The following is a 25,748-nucleotide window of genomic DNA, read 5'->3' as shown; positions in this document are numbered from 1 at the left end:
ATTTAGAATTAATGATCAGTGAAGAATTTGAAACACGGTAATGAAGGGAATTGTTAAGTACGGAGTACCTAATTCAATAAAATTGAATCCTTTTTTTATAGGATTATTTCATAACAATAATCCATACTATTAGTGGTTTGCAATAATCACTAAATCCTATCAATAATCCCAATTAAATCCAACCTAAGCACCATACCTTCTAATAACGAACCAACTGATATTTTTTTTAAGTTTATGTTGGAATATTTGATAGTTTTTGGACAACCTAACTGGTGGTATATGTGATGTTTATGTGTAATATTTTCAAGTGATGAATCAAATACTTAGTTTATTTGATACACATAAACATACAAAAATATTAGCTGGTTCGTTATTGGAAGGTATGGTGCTTAAGTTGGATTTAATTGAGATTATTGATTTTTTTTTTTTTTGGTACGCATTGAGATTATTGATAGGATGAAGTGATTATTACATACCACCAATATGATGGATTATTATTATGAAATAACCCTTTTTTATATTCATAGATGGTATGCTTTCAATTTTAATATCTTTTTGTAGATGTCATGTGAATTACTAACAATAAAATTGAACTTGATGTCGAAAAAAGAAGCAGCAACGAGCAATAATCGCAGGCTAAGAACATTTCTTACACCCCGAATCAGTCTTATATGGCTACAACTGACTTTGCCGATCCATACCATCAATTCACAGCTCAAATACATTTACTGTTAAACCCGAGTCTGAATCTCGCTTCTCATGAATCATGGGGTCGTAAATGAACCCAAAGCGAGAGCAGCAAGTGATAAAAGGACACTATTTTTTCATTTACAATTTTCGCACTTTTTCCTCTACAATGCATAATTTGAAACATCTAAATCGCGCTAGCTGGAGAAACGAGTAGTCGTCTCCAGTTGATACCCTCTGGACTCTTTGAGTCTTCTGAAAGATTAATGTGGCGGATTGGTTGGTTAATTTGATTAAGAATCAACGATTTAGCCCTAGAAACCAGAAACCAAATGTTGATTAGTTTCTGTCCAGTGATTTCACAATTTAAATTGAATTTCAAAAACCCTTGAAAATCCGGAGAATGATGCAAAACTAACCTGTCGTCTCCGTCTGGTATGTAAAATATACCATGAGCGAGCCAAGACGTAGCATGGAAGAAGAAATCCCGCAAGTTGCAGGAGGGAAACCTGAAACTGCATTAACAGAAACAAAGATTAGTCTGTTGATTCAGTAAAACCTTCCAAACCAGCGGGTCTGCCTCGCATAGGGAAGAAAACAAAACCAGTGATGTATTAATGTCCGCTTTACAACCATAGAATTCTACAATTTACGATGGTCGACGTCATTGAAAACATCAGCAAAAACCCCATGTTTTGATGGCATTTTGCTGAAGAAACATTAAAGAAGGAAAACCAGATATATCAATACAATACACGCTGTCTCTACCGTGACTTTTTGTCCAAAGACGAAAGAGAGAAAGCAAACGGAGGGCCAGTAGGTCATTGTACATCACAAAACTTGATCAAAATGGAAACTTCAACAATTGAATAAGACGCCACAAAGAAATACGTAAACAACTCAACATAATGAAGAGTTGATGCCAAACTTACGTTGAGAAATGCCGAATACCCCTCCATAAGCCCGAAATCTCTAGTGATCATCAGCACTTGGTGGATCATCAAGATAAACATCAACTGAAAAATTCATACATCAGACCGTAAGCTTCGGAGGATATAAAACACAAAATTCAATCAAAACAGTTCATACGAAATAACCAATCGTAGAAACTAGAAAGAAGTCATACAATGATAGCAATTGAGCGTAAACATGTGACATTGCCAGCAGTTGCAACTGCATAATCGTCATATTCAGATTCCAGTAAACGACGCTCAGCCTCAGCTAAAGCCAACAGATTGTGATCGTGGAACCCGTAAGGATGACCCCATGCTTGTCTGCAACAATATATAAAATAAATTACTCAGAGAATGACGAGAGATCATTGACAGTACTTACAAAGTGATCAACAGTACACTATGGCCAATTGGCCATGATTTAAACAAAGATACTTTACGGTGGTTTTACACAGGTATTAGTTCAAAGTTAAAAGTCGCGTGTTGTTTACTCAAAGGTATGATGTAGTTACCTTAATAAGCATATCATTAATAAATCAAGTGTGAGGAAGGGCAAGCTAAATAATATTGGCGGTGATACACGTCAAGCGAAAATAAAAGACAACCAGTGTGAAAAAGACGAAATCGATGTGGCCGCTTGATTATGAAATAGTGTGAACAGAATACTTCAGGGTATCTTGTCCAAGGCATCTTCCAGTTCAAACAACTTAGAAATAGACAATCTCTACCAAACATTGGTATCGAAAAATGCAACTGAAACCAAAAGGTCATACTCCCTAGCCAATTTTCACAGCACTTTGAGACTTATCACTTAGCAGTAAGCAGTTATTCTGCAGGACTCTACAGTCTGGATGTTTTAAATAGCATAAACATACAAGAATATGACTTCAATGATTCCATGAAGCCGGTGTACATTAACTTCTTGCATCTTCGTAAGAATTTAATTCTAGATTTCAAGATTTTAGGCAGTAACACAATCACCAGGTAATTTTTGGATTCACATTTAGGCTTGTCTAGACTATTATCATCTACATGCAAACATATCACATATCTTGCGAAATTACCAACTTATACTTCATAGCACTCTATCCCCGGTTTCTCACAGGTTATAACTCTTGCAGGGCGAAAGCTTGGTGTTTCAACATAGATATACAGACAACTTCTTTTGAAGTTGTATCGCAAGTAGTACATCCAGCTCATATACAATGAAAAGATCTACCCGGTCCCGCAAGCCTTGCTAGAATTCGGGACTATGTTACTCAAATTTGGTTGGAAGAATCCGACACGGGAACATGTCCAAGCGTCATACTTGGCTATTAAATGAAGAGCTAATGCTTTTGGTTTAAATTGAGGTGGCGAAATGCCACAACATGTCCATGTATCAAGTGGAGGACACGCACACATCAGGGTAAGACAAATTCTCAAGCCTTCACCCAGCATTAAAGTTATACTACTCCGTATTTCAACTTCTAAGTTTCAACAACCATAGCGAATACGAGAAGAATTTGTCATCAGAGACTTGAGCCTCCATAAGAAATTACCTTAAATCAACTGCCATGACATCGGGACTGGATCTTGGTGGGGGAACTGAATAATTGGGTGTAAAGACCTACAAAATCAGATAATTTGACTAAGAAAAACATTAATCACACACTTGATTGTCTGGATTTTTTTTCTACAAAAACAACCGCAGAAGGAAAATGATACAGGGTATATGATTCTGACCTGGTTGCATATCTCACAGGTGATATCGCCTTTTTTGTTGCACCATTTCTGAATGCATTTCCTATGAGCAAACTGTTCACGAATGTAAGTTTATTTTAGTACAATGTACATATTACCATAAGTGCTCACGACTAAAGATGATGATAATCATATACAGGTACACAGTTTGTGTTTTACAGACAGATATTTCCGCATGAACAAAGAACAAAAATGCAACACTGAGGCCTCGTGAAAAAAATTATGCCTTAAGCAACTTAATTAGCTACTATATGACTACATGAAGGAAATCAGTCATTAACCAAGGACAGTAGCAAAGCATACAACAATAGCACTACGATACGGATGAGGCAATGAGACTGTAGACATTGAAAGAACTATTTTTTAGTACTACATTTTTCCCATCTTATTGTCCAAGGTTGCCTAACTCCATATGAATATCAGAATATGTATTTATTATAAACATCATAGCGCTCTAAGCTCTAGCACATTCGCAATTCAATAAGGGTTGAGTGAATATGTAAATGTGACATTGTCTTCTCCATTCGATTTCTTGGTGAAAATTAAACAACTTTTTCACTTAGTTTCTTTGAAAACAGATAGCTTTATAAGATAAAATTGGTAAACACTCATTTCATCTCGTTTATTTGTTTAGAGATTCAATATTAGAGTGTCTCATTTGCTTAACTTTCTATTTAAAGAATTGAAAATGTGTTTTTATGACGAAATTAAGCATCAACCAGCATAAATATACTCATCCAAAACCAATAGCTATTAGCAAGAAATGGTTCTCTCCCTCTCTTCTTAGTCGTTGTACTAAAAACAAACGGTAAATAAATGAGCAAAACCGAGGGAGTATTTGCAAATCAGTTGATCTCTCATGTGACGGGTCAGAAATTGTGACACAGGAAATGTAGCCATTTTATGATAAAAACTAACCATCCACAAATTCTTATTTATGAGTCACATAACTGAAAATGTGTTCGCAAATTTGAGATTTTTTGGGGACCAAACTCAAATGGGACAATCAAGTTGTAACTTGTAACTACAAAGTACAACAATACTTAGAAGAAAATTCAACAGAACAACCAAACCTACCAGCAAAATAATTGATGGGAATTGGTAAACCTATCCACAAACAAAACACAACTACTATACCAATTTAATCCACTTTGAAAGCTACCTTTCATATACATAATTTAGTGAACACAATCTTCCCTTAAAAAATCAATTAAAATTAATAAATAGAATTAACCATATCTGTAAGATAATGTTTCTAATCTAATCCACACCCAGAAAAAGCCAAACAAATAAATTGATTACTCCTTTTTTTTCAATCTAATAGCTTAATTAATCCCATCTTTAATGCTCCACATTTGTTTCAGCTGTTTTACTACATAAATTCTCCAGTAATTATTACGTGAGATGGTCTCATATTGTGAGTCGTGGGACGGTCTCATACTGTGAGACGGTCTCACAATGTAAAAAAAAATAACTTATTTATTACCACTTTTTTATAAAAATGAATGTGAGACCTTGTTATTCTATAATTTGTGTAAATTCTCGCATAAACAACAATCAATAATATAAAAATAAAATCCCCAGAAATTGAAAAATAAAACCCATTTCAGAAAAATCACTAAACACTCAATTTTTTTTAAAAAAAAAATAAATAAATAAAATACCCACATGCCAGAAAATTACAATCTCAACATTTTTGCAAAATACCCACATAAGCAATCAACACAAACAATACCTTCAACAAACACAAACTATAGAAATAACTCAAATAAGATGGTCTAACACAAACAATACCTTCAACATTTTTACTGTATAACGGTCTTACACAATAATTATGGACAAACAAAAGAACTCCCAACTTAATTAAGAAGAATTAAAAGGGAGAAGAAAAAGAAAAAACCTTTAAAGTGCCATTACAAGAACAAGGAGATTCCAAATTAACATCATCATCTTCTTCCTGACAAATTCTACATTCTTTCACCTCTTTCTGAACTATTCCACAAGACGATGATGATGAACAAATACTACCATTATCACCATTATTATCCAAATTTTTAGCTCGATCATCATCATTAACAAGCTGAAAATTCCCAGAATTTAATTTAAGTTCATCAGTAGGATGCAAGCAAGCTGAAGCAATAATACGATCAACACAAACCATAAAATCATTAACCATGATAATAAAATTAAGCAAAGTTTGAAACTTTGTGATAAAAATGAGAAAAAGAGAGGGAAATGAGAAATGGGTATTGGAGGAAAATTGATGAAATGAGTGAATTTTATATGAATTTGTATGAAAAGAAGGGAAGTGGGAGAGTGTGTTTATGTGTGTTTGTGTGTATGTGGGTTTGTGGGGCGGAATTTACGAAAGTGGGTGGGAGTGGTTTTGGACTATGTCTATATGTCTACTTCTATTATTGTCATTATTATCTTATTAAAATTAAAATGTTATTGATATTTAAAATGTTAACATTTCAATATTTCACGGTTGGAGTTTAAAGTTTTGTAGCACTATTGTCTATGGAATCAATGAATCATCACATAAACAATGTCTTTTGTGACATTTAGGTCATGTTTTTTTAAAATTAAAGTGATTTTTTCTAAGTTGAGGTCGATTCAGTTTTAAAAAATTCGGATTGTATAAGTTCAATTCAGTAAAGTTTAGGGTATGATTATTGATAAGACTCACCAAAGTCGTAAGATTGTGCCACATCAGTTTTTTACTAATTTTTATTATTTTTTTATTGTTCAGACTTAGCTCAGATTCTATACATTATTAGTCAGACTCACCCTAAACTCTACTTTTCCATTTCACTTTTTTTTTCACAAACTTTAAAAAAAAAAGGAACAAAAAGAAATGACACACGAGATCAACTCATTGGATAATTTCTTTTGAAAGCGGAGTCAAGACTCATCCAAAGTCTTAAGTTGAGTCTTGGAAATCGAAGACTCAACATAAGACTTTGTTAAGAATTTGATAGATTATTGTCCAATACTCAACTTAAGACTTTGTAAGAATTTGATAGATTATTGGTAGTCTTGAGCGAGTCTTGTCTGAAAACGTGCCAAAATCTTGTCTCAAGACTACCAATAATCTTAACTTAGAATAATATTCATACCCAATTTCCTGTAAGTTCAGTTCCTGTAAATTCAGTTTAGAATAGTTCAGATTCTATAAGGCTAATTAAAAAAAGTTTAGTTTAATTTCATACCTAATTTTCGGTAAGTTCAGATCTTACAAGTTAAGTTCAGAAAAATTTAGATCATATAACTATATAAATTTAACTCAAAAAAAAAAAGATTATATACGTTCAATTCAAAAAAAAAAAAAAAACCTCTTATAAGTTCAATTTAAATTATATAAATTCAGTCCATACATTTTGAGAAAAATAAAGTTCAAAAAAATAGGGCATTGATTGTCTTTTGTTGATTCAAAATTGTTTGAATATGATTGTGTTCCGGGTGTAATTCCAGAGCAAGTATCGTTACCACCCGTGGCTTGTAGAATAATGTCTTGAGTTGAACCCTTCTTGCCTCTATCGTTCCTCTCGGCTTCTCCTGCAACAATGAACGAACTGAGGGCTTGGCTTTGTGCCAAGCGTACTCACTCCGACGCTCAAGTCAGTAAACTTAAAGGATTAAATTGTGTTACTTGGCTAGGTATGTATTGTAGAGAGATAAAGAGGATATTACCAGATGAATAGTGTATTTAGGTTAAGTTGTGGGATCCTTTTCTCAATGAAGGTTGAGGAGTATTTATAGACTTTCACCTTTTGTCACGTAGTGGCCAAGTGGCCAAGTGGCTAGCAGGTGGAAAGACCGTTCTACCCTCGGCCGATGGACCTATGGCGGGCGTGACGGGTCTTGGATATGAGTACGCGGATATGTGTCCCATTGGCTAGGCGCGCCCGGGCGGGACCAGTGTGAGTAGATGGATTGCGTCGGCTAGGTCAGTTCGATATGTTGACTTTCTTTGTGGATGTCTCGACCTTGCTCGGTGTGTTGACTTGGTCAACGGTGCAGAATATGCCCCATCAATTTGCCCCAGCGTAGTCTATGCCGTGGTATGGGCTCCGATGTATCTTTGAGCATATATTCTGCACGAGTAATTTTCACAAATTTTTCTGTATCGGCTTCTTCTTGTGCATCGGCGTGGCTCTTGTTAGGCCGTACCATATACCATATCCCCCCTCCACATGGATGCGTAAAGGGCATCCGATGTGGAAAAGAACATGACGCTGGCCGAGACCAGGGCTGAGAGTGCCGGTTGATTTTGATTGCCCCCGGCCGGTGCTTCCTAGCTTGGTTGATCAGGTGGCCGGCGGAGACTAGATACCTAGGAATTTGTTGAGGAAGATGAATAGTCGAAGAGATGTGAATGGGCGTGTTGAAGACGCTTGGTCACTGTTGCATTGATTGACGTTTAACTGTTGCGACGATTGACATTCCGTGGTTGCATGCTCGACACGTGTCTGCTCGCTGATTGGCTGACGCTTCATGGGCTGTTCCCTGATTGGCTCTTCTTTATGGGCTTTTTCCTATAAATAGGGCAGTTTTTTCGTGATTTTGGTCACTAATTTCATTTTCTCAAATTTTCTCCAAAATCTTCATCTTTCTAAACTTTCAAGGGCTTCCTTTTTCTTCCAATCTTCAGAGTCTTTGATCCGGCGAGTGTTTTTTCTTTTAAGGTAAACAAACGAACTTTTTCATCTCTTATTTCGTTAGTAATTGTTGTGAACATGTCTTCTGCTGATGCCGGGACTAGTACACCTGCGTCGGGGGGCCCTAGGTCTCCTTCTCCCGAAGTTGATCCTCAAATTCTGGAGGAATGGGAAGATGATGATTCTTTAGGTGATTTTGGTGATGACTTTGGTGATGATGCGGAAAGTTCTCGTCCTAATGAGGGAGACAAGATGCGTCATGGATCACGGCGATGCCTGTAAGGTTCGTCTTGACCGTGCTTGGTCCCATAAGCTTGCCGTTGTTCCGTGGAAACTTTTCGAGGACCATTTTTTCTTTGGTAGGGGATACAAAATTGTTATCCCCGAGGAGGGTCAGGCCGTATGTTGTCCTCCGCCGGGCTATACTGGCGTATACATGCGGCATTTGGAGTACGGGCTCCGGTTTCCGCTGAATGGGTACGTTATGGCCATAATTAGAGCCATGAACGTTGCCGTTGCCCAACTGCACCCGCTGGCTATGAGAACCATAATCGGTTTTGTCTGGCTTTGTCTCTTTAAGGGAGAGGCTCCGACGGTGAATTTATTCCGCCGACTTCATCATCTTAAACCATCAATCTCTCGCGCGTCGGATGGTACGATGTGCAAACGGAGCGGGTTATGTCTCTGTTGACAAACTTTCTTCTTGCAAGGACCGGCAAGGTCGGTGGGTGTACGTTAAAGTGCTTGGATGACTATCCGCTGCCCCGCTCCTTCCAAAGACCAGGTTAATTTGCGGTGTGAGACTAGGGCGGAGCATGACGGATGGGTCACTCGGAAGCATCTTAAAATGGATGCCAGCGGGGTCGTTCTCAAGGAGGATGAGAGGTCGGAATGAGGCTCTTTGAGGTGGACAAGAGTGGGATGCCGAAAAGATGGATTCCCCAAGACGCAGATCATTCTTCAGGATGAGCCGCTTTGCTATGTCGGCCTCATACCGGCCCTAGCACGGGGTGAGTGGGGTCGGTGTGAGGCCCATCACCGCTCTCAATGCTCCCCGCTTTTCGAACCTCGATTTATTTCCTCTACTTGACTCTTGCTTTGTTTCTTTTGCAGACCACTTTGGACCGGACCTATCTGAGGATATCCTTCGGAGAATGGGGTTGCACAAAGATAAAACCGTTGCTAACTTGCATCCCAAGGCTCTAGCCCATGACCACGGGACGTCGCCGAATGATCTTATGGAACAAATGGGAAGGTCTTGAGCAAGGAGGAGGCGCAGGCGAGGGTTGTTAGCGGCGTAGTGCGTCGGACGCGGAAAACAAAGTTTTCGGCAAGAACGCGTCGACACCTGTTCCAACTCCCATCCCCTCCCTTAAGAAGGTGGAGATTGTTTATATTCCCGATGAGGGGGGGGACTCGATGCGAGGGATCTCCCCTTATCCGTAAGAGGAAAGGGACGCCTTCTACCGCCGGCAAGGAAGTGCCTCCTCCGGTCAAGAAGGCCAAACATGGTACCTATCTATCCCGTGGCTCAAATTTAGTCGAAATATGTTGATGCTGATGCCTTTATTAAATTTTTGTAGATCAACCGCTGCCGGCTTTCGCTCTCATTGGGCAGCAAGTGGAGGGGATCTCTGCGCAGGTCGGTGATCAGGGCGTCACTGTCAACTCTTCATCCCAGAAGGCTTCCCTCTCTCGGTGCAGCCTCAGTGGTCGGTGGTCAAAGTGTCACCACCGTCCCTCATCCCGAAGGCTTCCGTCTACCAGCTTATAGAGGAAGGTACGAAGGCGATTAAGGAGCTGGCGAGGTGGATCGTGGTTACCGGTGCTCGTCTCGTGGAGCGGGGAGAAGGCCGTTGCTCAAGCTGTTTTTGAGCGTAATGCCACTAAGCGGTGGTCTGCGTCGGCGAAGCCGGATCTCCTTAATGAGCGAGAGGCTTAGGGAGATGCTTGAGAAGGCGCTCTTGGATGAGAGAAAACTCAAGGAGGACGCCGAAAAGGAGGTCCTTGCGAGAGAGCCAAGACCAGAGGCTCGCGGCAGCTGAAGCCGCGAAGCTTTGGAGAAATGTAACCTTGTTCGGGCGTGCCGACCTCTATCTCCAACAGAGGGACGAATCCAGGGGCCTGTTTAAGGCTCGGTGGAGGTGATTCGGGGCAAAGAGGCCATCATCAAGCAAAAGGAGGAGGACATTGAGATGCTCCAAACCGTCATGCTCCCCCAACCGTGCGCTTGAATTCCGGGATTTGGCCGAAGAAGTCTGCTAGGGAAGTGATCGGGGAGCTTTTCCCTCTCGATGGTTCCTTTCCGTGGGGCCAATTTGACGAGCTGCTTGATGATAAGCTCGAGGCTAAGGAGAAAGCCGTGGCGGAGAAGGCCAAGGAGGCGGTGAAGGCGAAGATGGAGAAGGAGGCGGCCGCGGAGAAAGCAGCTCTTGCTGAGAAGGCTAAGGCGGCCAAGGTGGAAGCCGAGAGGATGAGGGCAGCTGATGATGCCGAGGCCAAGGCCGAGGCTGCTAGGAAAGCTGCTGGGTTGCCCCTTGAAGAAGATGCGGCTACCGCTGCTGATGGCAAGCAGCAACAGTCATAGGGAGACGGGCGGCGGTCACCAGGCTCACCTGGCGTCTCGGATTGCCTTATCTCTTCACACACTACTATGTGCTGCTTGATGAGAACAAGTTTACAGCAGATCTGTTTCAGCCGTTCAGGGGCCAAATACTAAACCCTTCCTCTCTGCCATCTTTTGGCGCTTCAAATGATATACTTGTAACTTTTGCTTTTCTTTCCTTGTAGTTTGTACAACTTTGGCAGGTTGTGTTTTGGCTCATCCCAATGGGGACGGCCATTGTCTGTATTCTTTGTAATTTGCTGAAACATATTTAATAAGAGCTCGTTTCCTCTGCCTCCGGCTTGGCCGAGGTCTTTTCTCATCCTTGTCTGATTTTTTTTTTTTATGTTATTAACTGGGCGCCTCCTCTGCTTCCGCCTTGGCCTGGTCGAGGCAGTCTTAGAGTGCGTTCCTCAGCTGTGCAACGCTTCTGAGGCGTTTTGATCGCTTTGCGAGTATCAACTGCGCTGGTCGTGACCGTCGAGGTGTTTATTTCCTGAGTGTGATTGCCATTCTTGCCGGTGTGACGGTGTCAGCCGGCGAGTGCTCCATGTTACTGACTGCCGCTCTTGTCGGTATGACAGTGTGAGCCGGCGTCTATTTCTTGATACTGACTGCCGCTCTTGTCGGTGTGACAGTGTGAGCCGGCGTCTGTTTCTTGATACTGACTGCCGCTCTTGTCGGTGTGACAGTGTGAGCCGGCGTCTGTTTCTTGATAGCGTGTTACGTGGCGTCTACCACTTGGAGTGACTGCGACGGCGTCTACCTCTTGGGGTGATAGTGGCGTCTACTACTTGGGGTGACTACGACGGCGCTTTGTATTTCTTCATAGCGATCGCCGCTCTTGTCGGTGTGACGGTGTGAGCCGGCGTCATTTCTTGATAGCGTGTTACGTGGCGTCTACCACTTGGGTATGCGACGCGTCTACCTCTTGGGGTGACTGCCGTGGCGTCTACTACTTGGGGTGATCTGCGGCGGCGTATTTCTTCATAGCGATCGCCGCTCTTGTCGGTGTGACAGTGTGAGCCGGTGTCATTTCTTGATAGCGTGTTACGTGGCGTCTACCACTTGGAGTGATCTGCGACGGCGTCTACCTCTTGGGGTGATCTAGTGGCATCTACTACTTGGGGTGACTGCGACAATGACATTTCTTCATAGCGACCGCCGCTCTTGTCGGTGTGACAAGTGTGAGCCGGCGTCTGTTTCTTGATCTTGATCGCCGCTCTTGTCGGTATGATGCATGTGAGCCGCGTCGGCTTCTTTTAAATAACTGATGGGAAAAATTTACTTTGATGGAAGGCTTGGATGGTTTTTCATTAGGTAAAAACATGCGTTGGGGTGTCCACAGCTATTTTGGACACCTCCGCCGCTACATAAATTTTCACGAGATTACCAATGCCCTAATGGCTCATCACAGGCGCACCTTCCCAGTCAGCCACTAGTTGTATCCATGAGGTCGCCCTCCTGCTGTAAGGACGGACTTTTTCCTTTTTCGGACTTCTTCGCCTCTTTGAGGGATTGCATGTTGCATCCTCGGGCGGTATATCGGACGTTGACCACCTCATCCTTCTCGTCTTTGGAGACGAGCTTATGCGCTTCCCCCCGGTCCGAGACATACATCAGTGTTAGGGCCCGGATGGACATCACTGCGTCGGCCTCGCTCAGGGTGACCCGGCCTATGAGAACGTTGTAGGCGGACGAGCCGTCGATGACCACGAACTCAGCTAGGACGTTTTTAGCCGCATTCTTTTCGCCGAACGTCACCGGGAGTCTGATTGATCCCAGCGGTACCAGTAGGCCCCGAGAAGTCGTATAGGGGTTGGTGCGGGGCTCAAGTCCTTGATCTTCAGCCGAGGCCGAGAAAGCACTCTCTCGAACATGATGTTCGTGTATACGCCGTGTCAATCGGGCACCTCTTGACCAGGTGGTTGGATATGTCCAAATTGACTACAAGCGGGTCGCTGTGAGGAGCGATGACCCCTTCGTAGTCCTTTCTTCCAATAGTCATATCGGGGATATTTGCAGAGGGGATCCCTGAGTTGGGCACAAAGTTGATGGCCTGATATAGCTCGTTCAGGTGTCGTTTGTGCCCATGAGCGGACCCTCCGTTTTCGTTGCCCCCGATGACAACATGAATCACTCCTATCCGCTCGAAGACGGACTTCTTATCTAAACTGCCGCGTCGGTCTTTTGGCCTTTTAACGTACTTGCCGAGGCTTCCTTCCTGGATCGGTTCCTCATGGCATTCTTCGGATGGCGGCGGTCGTTGGTTAAATGGCCGGTGTGGCCGTGGTACTCACAAAGATCGGCTCGTGTCACCGTCACTTTTTGGCTTGGGGGTCTCTCCCACTTCTGGCCCTCGTTTTTGCTCAGGGCGAAGACCTCGGCGGCTGATACGACGAGAGGGGTTTTATCGCTATACCGCCTCTGGTGGTACGTTCCTGAATTCCACCCGGCGCCCGCCGAGTCCTGTTTCCGGTCGGATCTGTCCGACCGTGACCTATTATTCTCACGGCGTCTTTCATCGGACCGCGACCCGTTGTTGTCACGCGTCTTTCGTCTGGCTGTCCTCCCGCGACTCTTCTTTTCGAGTGCTCGGCCTCGTTGGGATCTACCCGTGTCTTGTGATAGTCCTCCACCTTGATGGCTTGGTCGGCCAACTTCCTGGCGGCGTCCAAGCCCAGGCCTCCGCTCTTGATGAGCTCATTTTTAAGGCTCCCCTTGGGAGGCCCTTCATCGCCGCAAGGCCGCCACTCGGGATTAATTTCTCGAATCTGCTGGACCTTTCCATCAAACCTCTTCACATAGCTCCGGAGAGACTCGCCTCCCTCATGTCTGATAGTCAGGAGGTCAGATGTCTCTACGGCTCTTCTCTTGTTGCGGGAATACTTGGGCTAGGAAAGCGTCCTTCGGTCGGCGTAATAGTACACCGAGCCGTCGGGAAGCCCTTTGTACCAGCTCTGAGCCATCCCATGCAAAGTTGTTGGGAAAATTCGGCACCAGACCTCATCGGGCAGCTCCCATACCGACATGTAAGACTCGAAAGCCTCAGCGTGGTCGGCTGGATCACTATCTCCCTTGTATGACAGAGGTGGCAACTTGAGCTTAGTCGGCACCGGGACTTCTAGGACGTGGGCGTTGAGGGGTCGCCTAACCACGTGTCGAACGACACGCGGCGATCGGCTCCTCGCATCCCTAACCTGGCTCCTCCCCCGTAGCGGGAGGGCTCCTTCTTCGACTCGGACTTCTTCTCCAACTCTCGCCGAGTCGGACTCCTCCGCTCCTTTGGGGTAAGCCTCGTTCGTGTGGCGGGGACGCCGTCCTCCCACGAGTGCGGGAAGGACTTAGGTCTATCGCGCCCACTTTGGGCTCCCCGCGTCTTGACCGGTCGGCTTCTCCCTAGTGCTCCGTTCAAATTTCTCGAGTCACGTTTAGGGCCCTGGTCTCTGGGCCGGTTTCCGCCGCTCTTGTCGGCGTGACGGTGTGAGCGGGCGTGTGCGATTAGGTCCAGGCATTTTCGGTTTACGTCAACCACATGTCCCATGATGGTGACACAGTCGGTGGCGGGCGCGCGTCGGGTATCATTGGCATCCCGAACTCGGTTGGGTTACTCCGCGGTGGAGGGCGCACGACTCGAGTTGTTGAAAGCATCATCTTGGTAGAAAGCGGTTTCGTCGGTCACGATTGCGTCTTGTTGTTTCGACATTTTCTTAGCTTTTTGGGTGGGTTTTTGTTGTTTTTTTTTTTTTTTTGTTTGGGAATGAATGTGACTAGCTTCTAGTGTCTTAATTCCCACAGACGGCGCAATTGTTCCGGTGTAATTCCGAGCAAATATCGTTACCACCCGTGGCTTGTAGAATAATGTCTTGAGTTGAACCCTTCTTGCCTCTATCGTTCCTCTCGGCTTCTCCTGCAACAATGAACGAACTGAGGGCTTGGCTTTGTGCCAAGCGTACTCACTCCGACGCTCAAGTCAGTAAACTTAAAGGATTAAATTGTGTTACTTGGCTAGGTATGTATTGTAGAGAGATAAAGAGGATATTACCAGATGAATAGTGTATTTAGGTTAAGTTGTGGGATCCTTTCCTCAATGAAGGTTGAGGAGTATTTATAGACTTTCACCTTTTGTCACGTAGTGCCAAGTGGCCAAGTGGCTAGCGGTGGAAAGACAGTTCTACCCTCGGCCACGGACCTATGGCGGTCGGCCGACGGGTCTTGGATATGAGTACGCGGATATGTGTCCGGCTGGCTGGCGCCGGGTCGGACCCGTGTGACAGCCGATGGATTGCGTCGGCTAGGCTGTCTGATATGTTGACTTTGCTGTGGATGTCTCTGACCTTGCTCAGTGTGTTGACTTGGTCAACGGTGCAGAATATGCCCCATCAGATTGAATTCAGCTAATAAATCGAGCTGAAACGAGTTAAATTAAATAGAATTGAAGTTAACTTAAATATAACTAAAATATAGTCCAAAAGAAGATGTCTTAAATACTATAAAAAACATGAAAAAAAAAAAAACAATGTTACAACACTTTCATTTTCTCTCTAGAAACTCTAGCCTCCATCAATTAACGCGGGGCTCCCATCGATTATCAATCGATGATAAGCACCAAAATTGTTTCATATTTCAATTAATAGTATGCATATCTATTTTCTATTCAATAAAAGTCTCCCTTTTGGTGAGAATTGTTTTTCAGTCCCTTATTTCGGGAGTTTTCCATTTATTCGTGGGTTTAGTTCCATCAGTAATATAGTTAAAAGTAGTTCGTTGATGGTTCATGAAGTGTTTTTTTCAAAGGGTACAAGTGATTTGTCAACGATCTTTGGAAGCATTCAGAATTAAATTTTATCTCATAATAACGAAGGATCCTCTCAAAAACTACATGAAGATAACGATAATAGGACGAGCCAAATTGTCAGATCATGTTTTAAGATCCCTAGTTTATAAGAAAATTATTATATTGGTTTTCGATTATACATATCCTTTATAAGTGTCGTATGACGTTCTATTAATGAATTGTTCTTTACTTTAAAACAAAAATACTAAAAAACATAACATTTTGTGACACTTAAATAGTTAAATATTAACTCCTTTCCATTTATTATTATGCATTTACCTTTTATACAAGTTTTTTTTAAGAAGATAGGGAGTATTCTTTTATACTTTATCCAAGTCTCTCAATTCTTCCCTTTTTTTTTGTGCACAAGAATTAAGAAAAGGAATTTAGACCGCACAAAACACATGACCCCAAATTTAATTGAATTTCAGCCGCACAAAACACACAATCCCATATTCAAAAAAGGAAATAGAGAAGAAAAAGTGACTCGAATGAAAAAGAAAAGAGGAAAAAAAATGAGAAATTTGAAGGGAGTATATTCTTACAACTTGACCTTAATCTTATCCAAAATCACCACAAACTCTTTCTAGTCCCACCAACCTTCACGCCAGTTGGTGTAACTAAGAGAGGGTGTTTGGTGGTTAAGGATGGTGGAGCTTGTAACTTGTAATGATAAGAAGTGGTGTAGCCGTGTAAGGTGGTAGCGATTAGGATTGGAAACTGGTGTTGGCTATGGTTGGATGGATAGTATGAAAGGAGCTGAAAGAGAGATGAAGACTTTTTAGTCTTAAAACTTACTTATAAAGAAAATGTATAGAATTAAATGAAATGTTCAAAATAGATAAATGTATAGAATTGAATGAAATGAAAGTAGTATAAATAAACATAAAGTTCTAAAAACGTCCGCTAACTTTAATTGACAACGTCATAGGATAGTGCTTATGACATTTTTAAATATCGCACGCTATATAATTTATGAATGTGTTAATGATAATTTTCCATAATCTTTGTTTCATGAATGCATTATGGATTCATGAATGATCATAATGTTCTCAAAAGTAAACTTTAGTAAAATTAAAATATGTAGTGTACCTTATTTCAAAAGAGAAAAGTGTGATTAAAAAAACAAAGGAGTACAAACATTGGAGAGTCATCAAAGTTGAAAATATCTTCAAGAGTTAGTACACTACTACACACATTAATTATCATTAATTTTGTATATACATCATCACAATATGAGTGGAGTGGTGTGACAAGTGCTACAAAAAGTTGAACAAAGATGCTCACAATTTTGACCAATTCATGTAGGGTGTGCCTTCAAGTAGTAAGTAGTGCCTCCCTAGAGCAATGAGAGAGTAACGTCTCACCTTTTAGACCAACTGGTGGTAAAGGTCAATATTCTCATTTAGTTGTCCATATATAATTTCAAATCATTAAGTAGTAGTGAAATCAAGAAATTAAGGAGAAAATATAGGTATTTTTATGTTTGTTGCAATGAAGTTTTGGAGGAGATTGTTGATCATTTTGATAATTGAATTGTAGCTCTCAACTTTGTAACGATACTATCATAAGCAACGATTGTTATATAACACCACATTACCACCTTTTAAATAGGCTCTTAAAGTTTCAATTATCTTGTAGTTTCCCCCTTTTTCTAATATATAAAATGGGTTCTCTACAAGAGAAACTCTTTAATTTGTAAATCAATGTATATGGAGTTCCTTACATGGATGTAGACCTGACAACATGGCGGACCAGCTTGGCCTAACCTAGCCCCCCACATCGGGCTCAAATTCTATCAGCTCGACAACCCGGCACAACATGACAACCTACCCCCTACCAAGGTTGGGCCATCCTTTCATAGACCAACCCGTTCGAACCCATAAAACAAGTAAAATGACTATCTGGGTCGGGACCGAACTAGACATAAAGGAGCGTGACCCGGTCTAGCTCGCACCTTCAAAGGACTAGGCCCGGGTCACACTTTCACAACCCAACCCCACTTCTAGCCTGCCTCGACTCTATGACCATTAAGGGTGGTTAAACGGGCAGGACAGATTGGGCGGGCTGGGTTGAGGACGGGCCGGGCTTTACTTGGTGAACCCGAAACCCGCCTGAGATAGGGGCGGGCTACATGCATGCCGTACAGGTTAGATAAAAAGCAATCCGAGGGGCAGGCTTAAGACGAGTCCGGGTTGAGGGCGGGTCGGGCTTGATTTGGGAGGCCAGAACCGACCTGAGATAGGGGGTTAGTCGGGCCGAGTTGGCCTTTATGTCTGACCAACCCTAATGATCACCATACATAAAAAAAGACTTCTTATTTTCGAAGTATTTGAAAATGATTTAGTATAAATCCAAATAATTTGAGGAACTAATACATTATGTTCCTAAAATTATTAAAAAAAAAAACATAAATAAAAAAGATCAAGAAGAATCTAAATGATGAGATATTGAATCACCATCCACCAATGATAGGGATGATTTTAAGTCATAGTCATAGAATGCAAAGTTTACAAGTAGACGAAAACAACAAATAATTATTGGAATGGATAAGAGCGAGCGAGCGAGCGACAACTTGGATAATCTTAACAATTGCGTCCGCACCAAACGTTGTCAGCTCGTCACCTACGATTTTATCTTAAAAACACTCGATTTTTTTGTTAGGTATGTCGATTGTCGACAACACTAATACTTGTATACGACAATCTTATATACGGTGACATGAGTGACATTACGTATTATACATGATAATTGGCTAAATTATCTAAATAGAATAAATGACATCATTTTATAATTAGTAGTATTATTTTAATGATATATAGTTTAACACTTTGACACTCCACCACGATGGACTAAGATAGTAAAACTAGAGCTGACCAATGATGCGGTCCAGCTCGACCCGACACGCAATTTTTGAGCCAAAAAATGTCGGCCCGTCCAACCTCAGCTCTGGTTTAGCACGGCCCGGGTTCCCTACTGGACCGAGCCAGTACCAGCTTTCCCTGGAGTTGACCTGCTCTATCAATAAAAAAGAAATTAAAGCGCCCCCTAAAAGTTCATCCCGGCCCGCCACTCATTGGGATGTGCTCGGGCCACAACCCGCCATTGATTCGCCATTTGATCCGATTCGATGGCCATCATTCTAAAAGACCATATTTTCTTAAAATAAATAATTTAATTCCAAAAAAACGGGATCTTAATCCTCAAGTCGACAGCTCGATGTACCATGAAACACATGTTCGATTCACATGTAGAGTTGAACTAAGTGATTAATTTAAGCATTAACACTTCCAAATTCTCAGATTAACAAATGATCATCAACCAAGTTGTCCACTAATTCAATGTCATCATTAAAATTCTCCGTCAGAATAATATTTCTCCACGATTGTTGCCATCCAAATATATTGCGTTCTTCTTAATTAATTGATTTTGTTTTTTTTATTACATGTTAATTATTCACTTTTATAGTCAAATTAGTACAACACTTTACCGATAGCAACTCCATCTTTCGGCTGATTAAAACTAGATTTGATAGAGTTTCAAACGTAAGAAAAGAGGTCGACAATGATAATTTTGGAAAGGCCGGGACGACTACCCCGAACATTCAATGTATTTAAAAGCTAATGAGACGATTGTATGCATACACTGTCACAACTCACATACTCCATATTATGTAACCATACCCCGAATGGCTTAGAGTTTATTCCGAACTTGGGAAAAAAAGCTTACTTGAACCGATTTGTGATCATAAATTTCTACCCGATCACATTTTGTTAATTAATTGTATGTTTTTGAGAATTTACGGAAAAGATAGTTCGCTACAAAGTAGTAGCATCAAGGGAGGCGTAATTCTGAACATCATCAAGGGTTTCGAACTTGAAACAAGGCTTACAAGGGTCATCAGATAGCCCTCTTTACAATTTGAGGGCGGTTGTCCAAGAGCCTGACACGGAATTTGTACTGTCCAGGGTCCTCCATATAAAACACTTGTAAACATCGACTAATACACAAAATCCGTCTCTAATATCAATTCTACAGCTGCTAAAACCACAGAAAACATCGACAGACCGAGTGATGATATATTCAAGTTACTGGATTTATTATCGATTACAACATCCGATACAACGAGAGAGCACATTTCCTGATGTGCATCACTTATATTACACACAAGGCAGAAAACAAGCAAACAGAATTTAAACAAGTTATCAGTTTAAGCATTCACCGACGTTTTTTCCTTTTGTACAGGGATCAAGCTAGTCAGCTTATTATCTAGACGCCCGATCTTGACAGGCATTCTTGGGCTGCAAAAAACCGCCCCAAGAACTGCTCTGCTATAGTTTCTTCACTTCATACACCTAAGTATACATCACTGTACATATATTTAACTGTGTTTCGCGGTGGAGACTGGAGACGCTAAAATTCATCTCCCGGCACTGACCAAGGTTCTGTCCTCGCTGTCTCGAGAAGAGTTCGTGGTGGTTGATGGGTTACACGGAGATGGGGCTTCGCCTGCGCCTTTTGCTTCTGCCTCCTGATATACGGGATTGGGTTCGCGATTGACTGGCTTTGGTGTGTAGGTGAGGGAAAGATCTTTGTTGGCAGCTAGAGCAAGAAGTTCCTTCTCCTCTAGACCCTTTGGTGGGCCAAGACTGCACCTTGGCGCGCTATACTTGGCGAGAGCATCCTTAAACTTCTTAATCTGTGATAAAAGGAATCATCAGATTAATTGAAATTGGGACAGACATTATCAAGTATCAAAACAGCTATTTTCGACAGTGGCACATGTTAGGAATAAACTGGATCGAGGTTACCAGGAACAGCGGTATACTCAATCTCACCAATGACGGGAAAAGGGAAGTATAAAGCAGTAGACTGTACTAATCATACAAGTTGATTCAATCCAATTAAATATTTAGATTGTCTGGGTCAAGCAAAAATCTAAGTTTTCACTTTCTTTTCGTATGACAAATCTCTAAGATTTCGATGAAGGGTTTGAGGAGAACAATTTCCTAGTTTAATAAAGTAACGCGATAAAGAATTTCCGTTAACCGAATTCTCACCAAGTATAAGTAGCGTATTTTTTTCCATATCAATTTAACAAAAGGAACCTCGAATGCAAATCTTAACAGCATAAAAATGGAGATAAGTCAGAGAAACACAGACTCACCGTGGCATTGGTACAACTGAAGCTACAAACGCGACCTTCAGAACCTCTGTAAAATCGGAAGAAGGGAAGAACGTGGACGTTAAGGCTATAACACATTGATTTATGCTCCTCATAATTGACATGGAGAAACTGAACATCAGGATTCATCTGTGCCAACTGACATACCTGCAGAAGATCACAAAAGACAATTACTTACACATAACTATCGGAGACTCAAGTCACTCAACTTATCAATCTCCGACTATAACTCTACAAGTAGTTAAGCCTGCATCCTATTTATAGGATTGGCATAATGCCACGAGACCTATTTCTGCATGACCAGGACAGACTCTTGCATTTGCTGCATTAATTTTCGTGGCATTAAAGGGAATGGCCGTGGAAATATCAACTCCCTATTTATATTGCCCATATGACTCAACTCCTCGCATCAACATTTGGGATATTTACTCACTATATAAATTAACTACCAACTATGAAAAAGTAATCGCTGAGACAGTTGTTTTGATAAATCAAATTGACATTTTTTAATTTGCATTTCCTACATATAAATGGAAAAGCTAATGGTCAAAGTTGTCATAGCTTGGCTATCCAACACATGGAAGGAGTAACATTCAACTAAGAAACAAAAGCAAGAGTCATAAAAGGACGAGGAAATCTGGGCAATTATCGAGTTATTTTTCTGAGACGTGGCCCCTTCACGCCCCTCTCCTTCCGCTATAGATAAGCAATATGATACCTTAGGATGAAGAGCTTTGCACCCTCCACATCCAGGAGAGAAAAAGTCGACCACAACCAATTGATCTCCAGCTTTGAGCAACGAGCTCACTAGTTCTTCCGCGTAAGTTATCTCTTTCATATTAGGTTGAAGTCCCTTCTCCCACCATTTCTGCGCTTTACCAATGCTAAGACCCATCTGTAAACAATGAACACTTCAAACCATCTAATCTACCTAACACAAATAAAGTACATAATATACTAAAGAATCCATTCGGCACATGCTTTTATGAAAAAGGTTCGATTTAAATCTACCGCTAACTATTCATATTATCGCCATTTGATTTTGTTGGTCAAACGATTTTAATATACACTACCTACAACTTTGTTCAAAGTCATAATGTGAAAATAGGGATTTCAAAAAATCAAACATGTGTATTTCACATTTAAATTTTACCTACATGATGAAAATTAATAGTCACAATCGGCATCAATTGACAAGTAAAGTCAAATGAGAACAACAAAAATGAAAAGAGATTATTCTTCAAGAATCCACAAGTAATATCACTACCTTCTACAAAGAAAAATATATGTTGGGTTTGTGCCTTGATTCTGTTAACCGTCGCTTCGAACGACTATGCGGGGGGTCCGAGTCTGGGTCAGGGGCGAAGCGCCCTGGTTTAGGGGTTCGGGGACGCAACGTGGTCCCCGAAACGTGAACGGTATCCGTATCTGTTATTGGGCTAGGTCTGTTTTGGGCCTTTATTAGGTCATTTTGTATTAGGTCTTAGAGAGTATTATATAAACTCGCTAAGCCTTTACCTAGCAGTCATACCGTCTGAATCTGTAATCTGAAAACTCCTCACATATCAATAAAACTCTCTCCCTTCTGCCCTGTGGACGTAGCTAACACACCGTTAGTAAACCACGTAAATCTGTGCGTTTGTCTCTTTATTGTTCTTTTATTAGTTCTTTCTTGCTTCTGTTATAACAATATCAATACCAAATGCATGAACAAATTAAACTCAAAATAACTACTTCATGCATGAACTGTTAAAGTTAATAAACCATTACAAAAAAACTCCATCTCTTGGTAAGTTCATACATCATCAACCATTTCTAAAAGATACAAAATAACTACTCCCTCCTATTTCATATGATGTTCCCCTTTCCCTTTCAATCCAATTTCATTGTTGTTCTCTCTTTCCTTTTTTGGATAACTTTGTGTGGTCTAAAATCAATTTAATGTGAGGTCATGTGTATTGCGTGGTCCAAATTGATTCCTTTAATTCTTATGTCAAAAAGAAAGGGAACAACAAATGAAATAGGAGGGAGTATCAATTAAGTCTCTCTTAGGACGGCAATATCCATCTTTAGATTAAAACAGGTCAAATATGCTCCATTTGCATATATAGAACAAACTTTTTGTTAGTCCCTAGACATTCTCCCTTTGTCTCATCTACCATTCTTCACCCATTAAAGTTTAAGACATATATTGCCATGTTAAACAAGAGTTTGTTACCATCACTAATATAGCTAAAAGACTAAAATACATTCTCATTACTCTCATAATCTAGACTAGAAGTAAATTGGAGGAGACCAATAATCAAAATACCAAAAGCGGGTGACAAACCAAAAAATTCTTAGGTACACCCGGTGTATGATGACGTGATACACCTCAAGTCCCTAACCAATTAAAAGTCTATACATAAATTCTCCTTAGTTATTTACGGAAAATGATCAGAAACCCAATATTCTCATTGGTTTGGTGCACGATAATTTTCTACTAGAGGTAAACTTTAGTTAGAAAAATCGAATCTTTGTCCTAAAACTGTCAATTTTTTCAATAAACGAGTGGGCAACCGCCCCTGCTAGCCCCCTAGTTTCGCCATTAGTAACAAATTCATTTGAAACCCCAGAAAAAGAACATACCTTTACCTTATACGAATAAAAAGAGTAAACAACTGATCGAGGCGGAGGGAGGACAAACTAATTTCTAAACTTCTACTGTAGCAATAATTTCAATCAATCAATTGAACAAAAAATAACTGTTAAGAGCATAAATTACAACAATAAAAACGGAAAATTGAATTGAATTGAATTGAAAATCACAAACCTTCGCATCAATTGATTGAGATTTCCCTCTTTTATAAGACCAAGTATAATCATCATCTCGAACAATAGCGATTCTTGAACCTATAAAATCAGTCTTGAGTGATGAAAAACCCACAAAATTATTTTGATTTTTAACAACAATTGAACATGAGATGGGACAAATTTGGGATTTTTTATGGTTATGATTTTGATGATGAGAAATTGGGGAAAAGACGGCTGATTTGCTAGCAATTTCCGCCATTGATGTGTATACTAAATCAAAGAAAAGAAATTTTTTAGTAAGATGCAGGAAATGGGGTTTGTTGAATGAACTGGAAAAGCTACCCGCTTTTTAAATTGTTACTCGTCGAGGGGCCTGGGAGTTGTTAAAACAGTTTGTTTTTTTGGCGGTTTTTAAGACGTACTTTAAGTGAAGAATTTTGATAACGAATACTCTTTCTGTTTTATTTATTTGTTTACAAATTTTTTTTCCCTTTTTAATTAGGGTTATTTCATGGGAATAATCTATCCTATACTCCCTCTTCTCATATTAATCCATCCTCGTGTTTAACTGGGAAAAATCCAATCTTTGAGGTCATTTAACTTCTATTGAACTGATCACATAATTTACCTGATATCACCCATTTCCAAACAGGTCATTATGTGGGGTCCATTTCTTTTCTATTTTTCTGGTTTCTTATTCATATCTTCTGCTTCCTTTTTCATTTCTTGTTCTGCCTTCTCCATTTCTTTCCCTTCTTTCTTTTATTTTGTTCTTTAATTCTCCCCATTTTCACCTTATTTATTTCCTTAATTTATTCCTCTCATTAAATTTAACACAAAATTAGACTGAAATGATAACATCACTAATACCAATTACCATCTAAATCTAACATAAAATATCCCAAAAACCCAGATGGGTAATTTAATAAAGAAGTAATGAAAATTAAGTTTTACCACAGTGGTTGTTAAAAGAGTACTAGGAAATCAAAACTTTTCATTCTCTTCAATCTGCGGGGCATAATCTGGTTCAGAGAAGAGGAATTAACCCTAATTTGATAAAAAGAGGGAAAATTTGTAGATTTTATGTGGTTTTAAGATGGTTCAGCTGAATAATTTCTGGGTTTTATTTGGTTTTTGTTTAATAGATTGTAATAATCAAGCTATGGCGATGGTAATTAGGGACAAAGAAGTTGGCTATTTATTGTTGAAGCTCTTCGAAACCCGCGTCATCGCTTATCCTTTAAATTTCGAACAAATCCCCTTATAATTTGGGTATTTTGTTTGAAATTTGTGCGTATTTTTGGCGACAATTTGTCTTAATTATGAAATTTTGTAAATTTGGCTCTTTATGTGAAGGTTATACATGTGATTTTGGTTGATTTGAGCTTTGAGTTGTGAAGGAATATAGCTGGGATTTTTGTTTGTAATCTGGTTTGTCTTATGTGATCTTCATCGTTTATCTCCTGCACCATAGATTATTAATTATTAAATCAAACTTTCTAGTTTGGGAGTTACGATTTTTTGTGTTTGGTGATTGATGATGGAGTAAAGGGATGTAGATTGAAGATGATGAAGTTCAGGTTGCCTAATTGGGGGGGGGAACCGGTTGTTTAGGTTTCCCTTCCATGAGTTCATTGTAAGTTAAACGATGCAATAGGTAGGATTATTCTCAGTTAAACACGGGGATGGATTAATATGAGAAGATGGAGCATAGGATGGATTATTCTCATGAAATAACCCTTTTAATTAAAGGTAAACAAAGAGGTAGTCACTATAGTCAGCAGTTTATAGACTATACATCTGAGGTAGTACCTCTTATTGTTTATTTTCTGAGTTTTATTTTAAAGTTTTTGAATTCTGATTTAATATAAAGTTTTTGAGCACATTTACTAAAACATTACACTAAAAAAAAAATATAATATTACTCAAAAACTATATTTATAAATGGTAATATCTTTCGAAAAAAATGTGTATATCTTTCAAAAAACTACAAGGTGCAGTACTACCTCAGATGCGTAATCATTTTTCTCCTATAGTCAGGGAGTATAGATATACAAGTACCGTCTTGTATAAACTCTGTTTTAATATTGAGGCGGTTTTAAGGCGGCTTTCAAGATGACAATTAGTTTTTGTTGCAATATAAACTCCATTTTGATAAAAAAAAAAAATAGTTATATGAGTGTTATTTTAATTTTTGATTATTTTCTTATAACAGTATACACTAATTTTTTTTTGCAAAAACAATATACCTTCAAATTTGAAATTTTAAGCTCCAAAAAATAAC

At 40.3% G+C, this 25,748-nt stretch overlaps 2 protein-coding genes across 2 annotated transcripts; both read right to left on the bottom strand.

Annotated features, from left to right (window-relative positions):
* Positions 1 to 602: 602 nt before the first annotated feature.
* LOC141656902 (uncharacterized) lies at positions 603 to 5,790 on the bottom strand. The gene is made up of 7 exons (XM_074463988.1): positions 5,284 to 5,790; positions 3,366 to 3,437; positions 3,182 to 3,249; positions 1,814 to 1,961; positions 1,620 to 1,703; positions 1,107 to 1,202; positions 603 to 1,001 (listed from the first exon to the last, which is right to left on the bottom strand). Exons 1-7 carry the CDS (start codon positions 5,557 to 5,559, stop codon positions 996 to 998), a joined length of 750 nt encoding a protein of 249 aa, XP_074320089.1. The 5' UTR covers positions 5,560 to 5,790; the 3' UTR covers positions 603 to 995.
* A 13,768-nt stretch (positions 5,791 to 19,558) lies between these two features.
* LOC141656901 (thioredoxin-like 1-1, chloroplastic) lies at positions 19,559 to 23,768 on the bottom strand. The gene is made up of 4 exons (XM_074463987.1): positions 23,484 to 23,768; positions 21,390 to 21,566; positions 20,654 to 20,818; positions 19,559 to 20,185 (listed from the first exon to the last, which is right to left on the bottom strand). The coding sequence occupies exons 1-4, from the start codon at positions 23,721 to 23,723 to the stop codon at positions 19,907 to 19,909; spliced, it is 861 nt and encodes a 286-aa protein (XP_074320088.1). The 5' UTR covers positions 23,724 to 23,768; the 3' UTR covers positions 19,559 to 19,906.
* Positions 23,769 to 25,748: the final 1,980 nt, after the last annotated feature.

The sequence above is a fragment of the Silene latifolia genome, chromosome 5, assembly GCF_048544455.1.
Source record: "Silene latifolia isolate original U9 population chromosome 5, ASM4854445v1, whole genome shotgun sequence".
NCBI classification, from domain to species: Eukaryota; Viridiplantae; Streptophyta; class Magnoliopsida; order Caryophyllales; family Caryophyllaceae; genus Silene; species Silene latifolia.
Note: the sequence above shows the minus strand (reverse complement) of the source record. Positions and strands in the feature narration are given on the sequence as shown.